Source organism: Panthera uncia (genome assembly GCF_023721935.1).
Source record: "Panthera uncia isolate 11264 chromosome C1 unlocalized genomic scaffold, Puncia_PCG_1.0 HiC_scaffold_3, whole genome shotgun sequence".
In the NCBI taxonomy this organism is placed as follows: domain Eukaryota; kingdom Metazoa; phylum Chordata; class Mammalia; order Carnivora; family Felidae; genus Panthera; species Panthera uncia.
The window spans coordinates 3,307,798-3,321,069 of record NW_026057584.1 but is presented as its reverse complement, the minus strand read 5'-3'; the positions used below and the strand labels follow the sequence as shown (position 1 = coordinate 3,321,069).

At 55.2% G+C, this 13,272-nt stretch overlaps 1 protein-coding gene across 5 annotated transcripts in view; it reads left to right on the top strand.

Annotated features, from left to right (window-relative positions):
- UBE2F (ubiquitin conjugating enzyme E2 F (putative)) overlaps positions 1-13,272 on the top strand; it is a 54,277-nt gene that overhangs the window by 39,241 nt on the left and 1,764 nt on the right. For all 5 annotated transcript variants that reach the window (XM_049614579.1, XM_049614578.1, XM_049614575.1 and 2 more), the window contains 4 exons: positions 2,227-2,297; positions 6,036-6,093; positions 8,258-8,290; positions 10,828-10,890. In XM_049614579.1, the coding sequence (XP_049470536.1) occupies positions 2,227-2,297; positions 6,036-6,093; positions 8,258-8,290; positions 10,828-10,890 (225 nt within the window). The remainder of the gene's footprint in view (positions 1-2,226; positions 2,298-6,035; positions 6,094-8,257; positions 8,291-10,827; positions 10,891-13,272) is intronic.

Genomic DNA, 13,272 nt, shown 5'->3' with positions numbered 1-13,272 from the left:
TAACGTTTATTTTTGAGAGACAGAGCGAGCAAGTACACGCGCGCGTGTGTGCAAATGGGGGCGGGGCAGAGAGAGAGGGAGACGCAGAGTCCGAAGCAGGCTCCAGGCTCCTAGCCGTCAGCCCAGAGCCCGACGCGGGGCTCGAACCCAGAGACCGTGAGATCGTGACTTGAGCTGAAGTTGGACGCTCAACTGACTGAGCCACCCAGGCGCCCCTCTTCCAGCGCTCTTCTAAAGTTCTGTGTCATTTGTGTTCAATGCATCTGGAATACGAGTCTTAAGTGGGGATCCGACTGGGGTTTTCCAGATAGTTTGCCAGATGGATTCTGATGGAAGAATCCCTTTTTCCCCCACTGGTTTGCACTGCAGTAGCGGTCACATGTCAAACTCAGCCTGTGACGGGGCGGGTGGCAATGCCGGGTAGCAGGTGGAGCTGGGTATTTCTTGTCTGTCTTGCCTTAGGGGGGTCGAGGCAGCAATTTGTGTTTGGACAGCGTGTGTCAGAATTCGGGTCTGGGGTTCTGATATGCTCTCTGTTATGGGGACCGGGGCTCAGAGGACGACCATCGACGGGGACAGGGGAGGTATCTGTGCTGGCATCTAACTGTGGAGGGTGTAAAGGGACAAAGGGGGGGGGGCAGTTGCAGTCAGATACTTGGAGATCTAGTGAACACTAGGTGAGGTGACAAGAGTGTCGGGGACTCTCTAGACGGGAGGGAGAGCGGGCCTTCGGGTTCCCTCAGATTCATACAGCCCGGAGTGCCAGCCTGCCCCCGTCCCCGCCTGCAGGCCTCGCCGGAAACGCACAGCCACAGCATAGTTTCTGTCAAAGGCCTTCCAGTCTACCTGCAGGAAAGCAAATTAGAGCATATTAAGTTGATTGAAACTCACTCTGAACCTAATCCTGTAATCTTTGGACACCTACATTTGCAGACGTGGATTAAGCCCTTGGGGAGTTTCTTGGTGATGATTTTTCGTGTCAGTAGAGAAATTTAGGAGGGTGCTGGAAAGTATGTCTGTTTTGTACAGACAAGACGGTGGAGCTCTTCAAAGACTGGAAAAACGCAGGAGAGCCTTTGGGCGGTGAAATACTTTGTAGGTTAGTAACAGATAAACACCTGATTACGGAGACTTTACAAAAGAATAGCGTCATAACTGCACGTGATACACTGGGAAGATGAGACGTCGCCCCCTGTGACAAAGGGCTCCCACCTGAGTGTCTGTGAGGTGACGTGTCTGTGAGACTTGGCGAGGCGACCCTTGCGTGCCTGACCAGCTCCGTCCCGGGGGGACCTGTCTCACGCACGGGAGTGGACACACGCGCTGGTCGAGCCCAGCCTGTGGGACGGGTGGGAGGCAGCCTGTGAATGCCCAGTCATGGGAACTGGCTCGTGAAATGCTAGTATCTGTGCCACGGCAGGCGAGGAACCCCAAAACCATCTGAAACGGTGAGAGATGCCCGTGAAAAAGTAGAGCGCACACGCCCCCGTGCCTCTGAAGAAAACCGCGTGTGCCGGAACACAGCTCTGCCTAGAAGAGAGGCTCGAGGTGCGGATCAGATGTGAATGGAGATTATTTCTGGGTGGGATCATCACGTATCACAAAAGGAAAGATCTTGCCCTGTGTTTTTGTAGCTTTATCCCTCAAACAAGTCCAGGCTGCTTTACTGTGGAGTCACTTTCAAAGAACGGCTTTCCGCAAACACGCCTCCTCATAAGCGAAGTCCACGTGCCTCATTCCCACATACTCCTTTCCACTCTCTCTCCCTCCCGTGAGCGTAAAGCGGACTAAGACGTGGGTGTGGGACAGTGTACGTGCAGTAGCATCTTCAGAAACACCTGCACGGGGACCCCGCTACCACCGAAGGAGCGGTGACCGCAGCCACGGCTTAGCACGCAGGGCCCCCGTGTGAACCGGGCCGGTGGGCTCGTCCGCAGCCCCTGCAGGGGGGGCGAGGGGGGGCCGAGGCCCAGCCACCAGCACCACGCGCCCGCGGGCCCCGGGACTCGTAGAAGCGTTGTGTTCGGGGTGCGGGCAGGCTTTGTCAGGGAGACTGGCACGTGTGGATGCGGCGTGAAGACCACTCCCACGCGGGTGACACGAGCCGGCGTCCAGAGCTGAAGACTGGTTGGCCGCGTAAACAGTGGAACGAGGGCCAGATGGGGTCTGTGGCAGCAGGCATGATTTGGAGAGCCCGTGATCTCTTCCTTTCTCTCTGTGTTGCAGCCTCCCAAAGTGAAATGCCTGACCAGGATCTGGCACCCCAACATCACAGAGACGGGCGACATATGTCTAAGGTGGGTTTCTCTTCTTTCCCGTCTTCTGTGTTTGTGAGCACTGGGCGTTCGGACAGGTTGTCTCCGCTGAGAGAAGATTTTGAGGCTGGGCTAAGATCAGGGAGGTTTGGGAAACCGCCCTCAGGGCTTTGGGCCGCGCTCTCCTGACTGGAGGGCCCCCCACCCCCAGCCTGCCTCTGCCTCCAGCCCCACGTCCTCCTGGGCCCTCTGGTGGCCAAGACCGCTGCCGGTCCCGGTGCAGCCTGTCGCCCGCCCAGGATGCTCCCTCTGGGGCTCCTTGCCCTTTCTTCCCCTTCTGAGGTAGCGACAGGCTGCAGTCCCTCCGTGTGGCTGATTTGAGCCAAGAAGGCAACATGTGGTTAGTAAAATCCAGGGGAGGGGGAGGAGTGTAGATGTCCAGTTTGAGAAGACCTGGCCATTTGTACTCAAGATGCCCTCTCTTTACCGAAACAGTCTTGATGTGCATGAGCAGGACGACGTCCCAGAACTTCGTGTCACTTGTGGCCTGTGTGTGCCCCTCCCTCCCAGTGGGGGATGATCAGGGATCCGCGATTCCCCACTTCTTAAGGCTCATGTAGAGACCTGGAGAAGGTGTGTGGTTTGTTGTTTGTAAGTAAGTTTAGCACTCGGGCTTTGTCTTGGTGCGTCCTGCCAGTCTCTAGCGGGGGGGTGTCGGTGCAGGGCCTCTGGTGCCAGACCGCCTCACGACGGCGCGGCGTGACTTCAGCAGGTTATGTAACCGTCAGCCATGGCCTGCAGAGGGGGCGTTAGCATTTCCTCTGCTTCCCTCCTGCGATTCAGTCCCCCTTCTCCCTCAACGGTCAGCACCGGCTCCCAGGTCAGCTCGCATGTGGTGACCCCATTCCTGCAGATCAGCCCCCTTTTTTATAGACAGTTAGAAACGCATTTTACAAGAGGCTCCCTTTTTCAAATCTGTCCTTTGAGTATCAACACTTCTAAAATCTGACTTCTCCAGCGTTAGGTTGTACATGGTACCCACTCCAGCCTTGTCCCCCGAGGCCGTTGCCGGGGCTCGCTCTCCGGGGGCTCCGCGCACTCCTTCTCTGTCCCGTCCCTTCCTCGGTAGCAATGAAGGCCAGAGCGGGAATTCCTCTCGTCACTTTTGCCATCTTCTGAGAAATCACGTTCTAGCAAAGTATCAGGAGAGCTCAGCAGATGGCCGCCAGCAACAAACTCCAGAAACCTCAGAGGAAAATCATTGATAGATTTGGCCGCATTCAAATTAAGAATACAGAACACAGAAGTGAGAGGGAAAAGGTCAGCTGTGTTACATCCTTCGTATGTCCGTGGTCTTTACCACTCGGTATGAGAAAGGTGGACACAGCCACGAGGAAAAACGAGCACCAGCTACAAGTAGTGACTCGTACGAGAGTCACTGGTGGGTGGGTGGGAAGGCTCTGAGGGGTGTTTAGTCTCCGTGGTAACCAGCGAGGCGCCTGGAAACGATGAGGAGCCACTCACCACTCCTCAGACTGTCTGGTACGAAAGCAGATATCCGGTGGGATGTGAGAGAGGGGGCGACAGCAGGCTGTCGCATCATCACGGGAGGGTGGTTCTATCTGGGTACTTTTGTTGGTCCTTCAGATCTAAGGTCTCCATTTAACTTACATTTACCCTTGGACTCATCAGCTGTACTTGTAGGGATTTATTTGTGGGAAGTAAGGTACCAGATTTAAGTATAAAGACCTCATCTAGTGAAAAACTAGACCGCGTCCAGCGGTGGCTTAGTCCACAGCTCACTTGTGGCGTCTCCTGAATAAAGAGAAAGACAAGCCTGGCCCACGCCCTCCTGGTCCATAGTGAGTGCCGGGCACCAGCTACCTGGATCCCTCACTCAGCACTACTGACCGGTGCCTGCTGCTCTGGGGGCCTTGTCTGGTACACAGCAGTCCTTCCCTGTCTCTGTGAGTCTTGCTCTGCTCCCACCGGCGGCCCTGCCCTCCTCCTGGCTCAGGGTCAGAGGTGAGAGGTGCCGTGTCTGTGGGATTAGAGGGCCCCGGGCCTGGATTCCAGTGGTTGCACTCGAGACTTTTTCTCCTGGGGTCCAAGCTTCTGGCGTAGTCCCTGAGGCACCGTCTGCTCCCTTGGCTGCTGCCCTCGCTGATGGCCTGTCACCTGAGCTCCTGCAGGATTGCCACCTGCCGAGGCTGGGCTAGAACTTCCAGTGACCCTGTGCTCCCTCCACAGCGTCACTCTGCCCAGACCTGTGGCTTGCGACCATGGGCGCCGCCTGCCCGATTTTGGGCACTCCCCACTCCCGCCCGTCACTGCCCTTGCTGGGCGCACCTGGCCTCCGGGTTTAGAGCCCTCCTGCTCTGGCTGTGCTGTCGGCGGGGAAGCTCGAGGGTTCTGACTGGTCAGCCAGTTCAGCCGGCTTCATTCCTTTCCTCCGCCCGTCAGCTCATGGTGGTGTTCTTTGCTTTACGGGGCTTGCCGGCTGGTGGGAGACAGGCATTAAACAGGTAAACACGTATATGATAAGGTCCATAAAAGAAGGATGAGAATCCAGGAAGGATTCTTCTCCCTGCCTCAGTGAAGAAATCTGTCACTGGATCGTATAAACACCAGGACCTGGCAGATGGTTTCCAGAAAGTTACTCAGATCTGTACAGGTTTCATGTCAGGCACAGGCCTCTGCAGGGCAGAGCCTTCTTTTTAAGGCTCAGAGTAAGTGGTAGTGGTCAATTTAAGGTTTTGTTTATTCCAACAAATCTTGGGCAATTAAGATTACAGCATATTTATATTTTCTCCTGATTGTAATTGATTTATCTGAACTTGAACACACTGCGATTCAAAAATTCTGTTCACAGTAACAGTTAAGACCCAGACAGCCAGATACTGAGAGCCTGACACCGACATGTGACCTTAAGAAATGTTAGGTACGGATCAGAGCAACGGTGCGATACAACTCAGCAATGCCAAACTAAGTTTTCCCCAGAAAGGAACTTGGCAATGAATTGTAGTTTTTCAAAGTATGGAAAAATCATTTATGTGAGAGTATCGAATGGCGTTTATAGCTGGTGGAACCGTGATGAAAAGGACCCTGAGGTCCAGCTTGAGAGATAGGGCCTCACGGTACCTCCAGAGCCGTGTGCCCCTTCTCTGAACACGGTCCTCCCACCCACCCACTGCTGAGGACCATCCGGAGGTTTGGCTTAATCCACCTATATCCTTCATTTTCTCCTTTTGAGCTTTTTAAAGACAGAAACAGACAGGGTGTGAAAACGTGCGCTAGGAGCTGTCGTCAGGGTCAGCCCGCAGCCCCCAGCGAGCTGCCCGGGTGCGGAGGACCGTCATTCCCCATGCCCTTGGGCGTGTGGCCGCTGCGCGCCGTGCCTTCTCTCCTCCGTCCGTCGGAGAGATGGCCGTGCCTCCCTCGTGGGTCGCGGAGGCATCAAGTGAGGTCAGGGTCGTTCTGACACACGCGTAGGAGGCCCCGAGCGCTAGGTTGACAGGTGCGCGTGGTGTCTTAATTTAAGCTCCCGCGTGCGTCCAGGATCAGAGCCCTGCGTGGACAGGCAGCAAGGATGGCACGAGAGTTGGCCTTGCGGGCGTTCGGCCTCAGAGGTGGGGAAGGCCCGCGGCAGCGAGACGGAGGCTGCGAGGCCACGGGGGAGACGTGGGGCATGGGCGGGGCGTGGCGGCAGCGTCCGGCACGTCGGCGGCTCACGCGACCGGAGGCTGCCCTCGCTGACCACTGCGCCCTTCTGCGTTTCAGTTTACTGAGAGAACATTCGATCGACGGCACCGGCTGGGCTCCCACAAGGACGTTAAAGGTAGAGTGCAGTGCTCTTGACCGCGGGCCCGGAGGCCCCTCCCTCCGGGAGCCGGTCTCCTTGCCGTCCTGTCCACAGCCTACTCCCTCCTCAGCCCCTGTCCGCCAGGGGTGCTCGGCCCAGCATCTGCCCCGGCCGGTTCCTCTGCCCCCAGTTCTCTCCGGGGCAGCGGGGCGTTCACGTTTTCTCCGCTCACCTCTCCCCTGTACCGTTTGTGCCTCAGCTCATTCACTGTTCTTCTCTTCCTCCGTCCCCAGTCTTGTGAGGCGCCTCACTCTCAGAGGAGAAGGGAGGAGAGCAGCCGGGCGGGTAGAGGGCAAGGAGGGAAAGGACGGATGCGGCCTCTGTTCCAAGTTACAGGGAGTTACAGGGAGCTGGCTGGGACAGGCGGTGGGTGGCAGGAGAGCGGCCAGGTTTGCCCTGAGGGAGGGGAACGGGGAGCTTGCTTCTGTGTAGGCCTGAGTTGGTTCTGGTGGTGAGCGTTACGGGCACCCCAGGAGACCACCGGCTGTGGCTTCAGCTCGAGGCTGTCCTGCCGTGGCATCCGTAGGACGCCTGCGCTTTGCTTGCCGCCTGATCTTTTCGTCAGAAGCAGTCAGAGCTACCGGCCGGTGTTCGCTCCGTAGTGCACCTGACTCCTGCCGTCATTTCCGATGGGACACGAAACACGCAGCCGGAGCCCTTGCCCTGGCGCTGGGTTCCCAGCCTGCGCTTCCCTCAGCCCGAGGCTCGGTCATCTGGACCAGGCCCGTTTTCCTTGGTGACCGTGTCCTGCTCTGACACTGACCGTCATACCAGCTCGACCCGAAAGGGTCGTGGGCGTCCCATCAGCGTGTTTGGGACGCTCTGAGACTGGCGGGCACGTCGCACCGTGCCGTCTTCCTCCCTGTCCCCTCCCCTTCTCTTCCCACGTCTCAGGAGCGGTGTTTTCTCACACATGTTAACTTTGGCTCAGTCATGCACGGCTTACAAAAGCTGTCCTAACTAAAACCACTCGTAAGTCCAAGTCTGTGCCAAATGCACAAAAAATAAGCATGGCTGGCAAGCGAGATGCTGCGTGGGATGCTGTCCCTTGGGTCACAAGGGGGAGCCCGGGCAGGCCTGGGCCACGTGTGTGCAGGGCCCTCTCCCCACCATCCTTCACACATGAACTCTCTGGGCCCTGCCTGTGGAAAGAGCTGCTGGGGATGAACTGACCTCATTCGTTATATGCCTACTTACTGGTTCACCTCACAGAGACCATCCTCACCCCCGTCCCCTGCTCTTAGTGGGGGACACTGAGGCCCAGAGAGGCGTGCGTGGGCCACAGTGGCCCACAGGTGACTGACTGCACCGGCTCTGGGGCCCTGTCTAATGCTGTGCGTGACCACACCTGGAGGGGGCAGCACCAAGTAGGCCCTTTGGGGGAGGGGCCCAGGGAAGGAGTTTGGGGCCCTGTCCCGGAGTCGGAGGCCGGAGGACACCGCGCACTTCCACAGGCCCGGCCGTGGATCCTCCCGAGGTGTGGTCTGAGTATCGCCTGGGGCTGAGAATCAGCCTAAAAAAAGACAAGGCTGGAGCTGACGGCAAGGAAGGCTGAAAGGGAATCTGTGGTTGAGTCACAGATGGCCAGTCACTCCAGAGCGAACACAGTGGTTTTCCATTTTGTTTTAATGGAAATTTCTGATCTTTGAATGTTAGGAAACGTTACTAGCCTTCCTTGATTTTTGAAATAATTAGAGCAAAATTGTTAGGAGGCCCGTGGGACCACGGGTGATGAGCTTACCTGCAGTCCCCAAGAGGCCACAGATGCAGAAACAACAAATTTTATTGTAAAGATGACTCTCCAGAAGTCTGGACTACATGAGAGGGTGGCGAGGACGAGGTGGTGTCGGTGGGTTTCTCCTGAGCAGATGCCCGTCTTGGGCTGGGCCTCACCCGCGGGCACTTCACATGGTCCTTGATTCTGTGCTTCCTGCCCATACTGCTCACCTCCACATTCCCAGAGCCTGTTGTCACACTGAAGAGAAGTTGTTTTTTTTTTTTTAAGTTTCCGTCTTGGGAAAAACAGAGCACGTGGAGGATAAATTCTGACATGGTGCAATCCCGATCTCTTTGTCGCGCGTTTGAAAGACTTAGTGCACGAGAGCCTGAAACTTGTTTTCTTCTTTCTTTCTCGTTCCAGGATGTTGTTTGGGGATTAAACTCTTTGTTTACTGTAAGTACATTGACCAGAATCCCGAGTTTTTCTTGATTACTCTGCCTCCTGGTTTTAAACATCCCGTTAAGGATCACACAGAGGGATTGAAAACACAGTGCCCTGAGCAACATGCTGACCCCCTCGTTTCTGTCATATTCTTACTAGTTAGAGGAACAGTGACACGGGAACTGAGGGGGCTTTGGGGTAGCACATGGGGAAGGGGGCCCTGGGAGCCCTGCTGGAGTGGCTGTCTCGGCCCTCTGGGGCCGGGGCGGGGGCTGGTGCCATTCTGCTTCGTGTGGGCGGCCGTTCCTACGGGGGCACCTGGCCCGGCCCCACTTCATGTGTGTCCTCACCGGCAGCCCTCTTCCCTCCCACGTGTCCTGGTTTGGGTGAAGGCGTATGTGGTCACACGACTTCTAGACTTTTCACAAACCTAGATCTGTAGAGTTGTTGTCTCCTCAGTGACCAGCTGCCCAAGTTTACTATCCTCAGAAAACAGCATGTCACAGGCAGGGGCTGGAGGGCAGGCAGGGGGCATGGGGAGAAGCTAAAAGCTCGTATTTGAACTTTTTATATAATATTCTTTTGACTTTTTACATTTTGGTCATAAAAGAGCTTTCTCTAAAAGAAATAAGCTTCAGGGGCGCTTGGGTGGCTCAGTCGGTTGAGCGTCCGACTTCGGCTCAAGTCATGGTCTCACGGTTCCTGGGTTCAAGCCCCGTGTTGGGCTCTGTGCTGGCAGCTCAGAACCTGGAACCTGCTTCGGATTCTGTGTCTCCCTCTCTCTGCCCCTCCCCTGCTTGGGCTCTGTCTCTCGCTCTCAAAAGTAAACATTAAAAAGAATTTTTTTAAAGAGATAAGCTTCAGAGATCTGTCTCTGCGGAGGGGGATAAAAGCTGTGATACTTTTAAACTCAACGTCCATGAAAATGAGCCCATCCTGGTCAGCGCACAGAACGGCGGGGTGTTGGAGGGGCAGCTTCCTGGCGCCACGGCAGGAGTGTGACGCAGCATCCGGGATCACGGTGCTCTGCTCTTACCTTCAGCAAGAATAAAAAGCCGCGGAGCCTCGAAATTAGGCCCTCAAGCTCCCGCCTCCCTTTGCCTTCTCCTGTGATGTCCCGGGTAACCACCTGCGGCACCAGCCACAAACCCCGCAGCTTCTGGTTTCGGGCCCCCCCCTTAACCTAACCCTGAGAAGGCAGCGCTCAGGGGCACCGAGCCTCTGTCATTTGCTTGTGGTTGTGGTTTGGCTTTTCCATTGCCGTGTATGGTTTACTTCTGAGCCGTGAGGGCTGCGGCATGAGGGAAAATCCACCCAGCTGGTCGTGCTGCTGCTGCTTTGATTTAGCTCTTAATCTAGTGCAGCCCCCCATCTCCAGTGCTCCAGGCCTCCCCAGTTCTGAGGAGCCAACCAGAATTGCTGATGAAGCCCGATGGTTATTCCAGCCAATGTACTCGTTTTAGGTCAGATACGTGGTAAGGAAGACAGAGAATTTTGTGTGTCTCATGGTCTTTATATGCATCAGGTATCTCATGTGTGTGCTTTGTATTTTTGCCAGTGTCTGGGACTTAGAGTTGATCTATTACAGAGCATAGAGGCCTCTGTGATTTCCTTGCAATATTTGTGACATATTGGTCATACCTTGTTATTTATTCCTAAGTCAGAAATACAGTCCCCAAACTTAACGTTTCTCCTGAAGAGAAGTGCAGGCGTCTTTGCAGTGGCCACGATGGTTCTGGAAAGGAGGGACTTCTCCGAAGGACAAATGTCACTACCTTGGTTTTTAAGAAGAGGTATCGGGCCATATAGAGATAAGGCACGGCCTCTGATTTGAAATCTTTGAGGAGAGAGGAGTAGCTATTCCAGAGTTTTCTTTTTTAAGATTTTATTTTTTTTAAGTAACGTCTCCGCCCAACCTGGGGCTCGATCTCACAACCCCAAGATCAAGAGTCACGTGCTCCACTGACTGAGCCCCCCCAGAAGCCCCCCAGGATTTTCTGAGGCAGAAAGGTCTGCGGGGATGGGCCTCCTGGCACTGTGGCGCTCACTTGGGCTCCACACGCCATTCCTGCTGGGTACGAGTGCCGTGCTGTGAAGGAGGGTTAATGGATAAAGAGAAGATCCAGTTAAGGTCAGCCTGGAAGGAAGCCACAGACTTGCAGCGGCAGAGATGTTCATCACAAAGTAAAGCAAGAAATGAGTTTTTGAAGACAAGAGTGGGATTTTTATTCGGAAATGCTAACGAGAGTGGCTCTTTATCAAAAGTAGCATTAGAACTTAATGCGGTCACCATCCTCCATTTTCACCAAACTTTGGACAGTTGTATGTAAACATCCCCAGTCCTTCAGTCAGCCGTTCGCCCACATTTTGAAGAAGACACCCACACGTTCGGCACGCTTCCGTCCCGAGAGCCGTGAGCCGTGATGGAGTTTCTCTAGCTTGTCCCGTGGCTGATTAGCTTCCCGTCTCCTGGTTCATAAAGTGAACACATGTGACAGCAGAAGAACGGGTTCTTGCCATGGTTTACTTTGAGTTTTTCTCTCTTTAAGGATCTTTTGAATTTTGATGATCCGCTGAATATTGAGGCTGCAGAACATCACCTGCGGGACAAGGTAAGCTCGCAGCAGCGCCCTGGGTTGGTGGCTTTCTGTCTCTTGAGCAGATAAACACAAGGCTGAGAATGTAGGTCTGGCCTGCAATTTAAAGCCATCGATAAGCAATTGGTGAGTAATGTCTGACCCAAGGTCAGACAGAAGGGCTTTTATTAGATGTGGTTTCCTAGTAGAATTCAATCCGCGGGTTTTAAAGCCAGTAACTGTCAGTTTTCCTGACGAACCATGTGGGGCCCAGCGACCACCATCGCCCTGCCCGTCCTCCCGTTGCACTTAGGCTCATACGCTCGCTTTGCGGTTTGGTTTTGCTCCAGCATAATTGGATCCCGTTTATTACTCTTAATCTTCAATTCCTTTTTTTTTTTTTTTTTTTTTAACTTTTTTCCTCCAAGTCTGTGAATAAACCATCACTCACTCATTTTAGGAACTAATGGTCCATAAAATGGCTCTACTGTACTTTTTTCAACCATTTCATTGTGGGCACTCAGGTTTTTCCCATGTTTTTTCCCCCCAACTATGACGGTAATGCAATAAATATCCCTTGTACGCACATCCTTAAAAGTACACGAACAGAGTGTAGGAGCAGGAGTCAGGGTGACGGCCCTGTGACTGAGACGGGGCTGTGAGAGACTGATCGGCTTTAGTTGGGGCCAAGCCAACCAGCCAGTAAGGCCTAAGCAGACGCAGCTGCAGGGCTAACTTGGTTCAGTCGTGGAGCCTCGAGTTGCATTTTCTGAACCAGATTCCTCCCTGGTGAGCCCTCCGCACCCCAGAAGTTAGCCACCCAGCGCTGTTCCCAACACCCAGCCTGAACATGTGAGGTTCTAAATGCTGTGCTTAAGAGCGGGTGCTTCTGTGTACGTGAGGCCTGCTGCGTGTGTGTGCCAGAGTGTGTGCTGTTACCTACAACCTCCGGCAGAGGGGCGAAGAGAGGTGCTGCCTCAGCAGGGCCCCAAAGGGGGGCAGGAGTGCCCGCGAGAGCCGCGCCCCCCAGCACGGATCTGACACAGGCTCACGAGACCATGTGACGGGCACAGCAGGGGCCAGTGAGGCGTGCAGTGGGACCGCGGGGTCAGTGGGAGCTTCCGGTCAGGCAGAGGAGGCTGGGAGCAGCAGGGGCCTTCAGGAGGGGCCGGGGTGCGCGGGCCCCGGGCAGGGGTGCCCCCCGGCTGCTCTCACAGCTTGTGCTGCTTGGCAAAGCCTTGGTTTGTCCGCTGCACCGACGAGCCCTTGCGGGTGTGCTCAGGGCCCCATTCACATTGTCACTCCACTTGTCGCTGTCCCTGACAAGGGCTTCCCCACTCAACACTGTGTCTTATAGAAACCTAGTCAGGGGGAGAAAGGGCTGATAATGGGAATACTTCCAGGGCCACGTGGAGAAAGCCCTGTTACCCGTGGCCTATCCGTTTATTTCTCTTGGAAGGTTGCTTTCCATTCTTTGGATGAAATAAGGGGAAAGCTTGCGTTTATAAGCTCTCAGCCCCAGTGAGCTAGACCTAAAGTCCTCCAACAGTGACGCCTCCACATGAATTCTAGGAAGTGCCCCAGCCCCACCCATGTCCTTATGCCGAGTCATGACGACAGTGACTGAACTTTTCTCGTTACTTTATTTCGTGGCCATTGTTCCTCTAAAGTTTCATGGTGGCCACTTCGGTGCCAGGTGAGGGGCTAATAACACTCAAGGATCTGTTGATGCACAATCACTGTCCCCAGGGAGTGCACATGCTAGTGAGCAGAGGGGGTGGGCGTTGGTGGGGCAGGAGGCAGTGATGGGTTCCCTGTCGTATGTAGGGTGCTCAGAGAAAGCCTTTCTGATAAGATGAGTAGAGATCTGGCGTGAACCAAATGGATATCAGGGAAGAGCATTCTGGAGTGTTGACAGCAGCGCAAAGGCCGAGGCGGGAGTGTGCTGGGGTGTTCGGAGAAGACTTAGAGCAGAGTTGCGGGACAGCCGTGACATAGAGAGCAGCAGCAACCTTGGGTGGCCTTTCCGGACTCTGTCCCACACACTTCTCAAAGACCGTTCACTCCCCTGTTAATCTCCACGAGGGAGGGACTCTCGTTATCCCTGATTTGCTGCTGGGGAAGTAGAGCCACCAAGGAGGTAAGAGACTTGCCGGGAAGGGGCAGAGCCCAGGATGTGAACCCAGGCACGTGGGCCTTGCTCGGTGGGCCCTCAGGCAGGGGCGGAGGTGGGATGCACGCGAGGGCCTCCTGGAGGCCGTGGGCTCCAGCTTCGTCCTGGGTGAGGGGAGAGCACGGGGGGTAAGAGAGCAGAGGCAGTTTTGGTCTCGAGGGCTGGACGGGGTGGGGGTGCCCGTGGGGTCCTCACATCCTGCGAGCTTTGGTTGCGGCCCCTTAGGCGCTGACGGTACTGCTGGC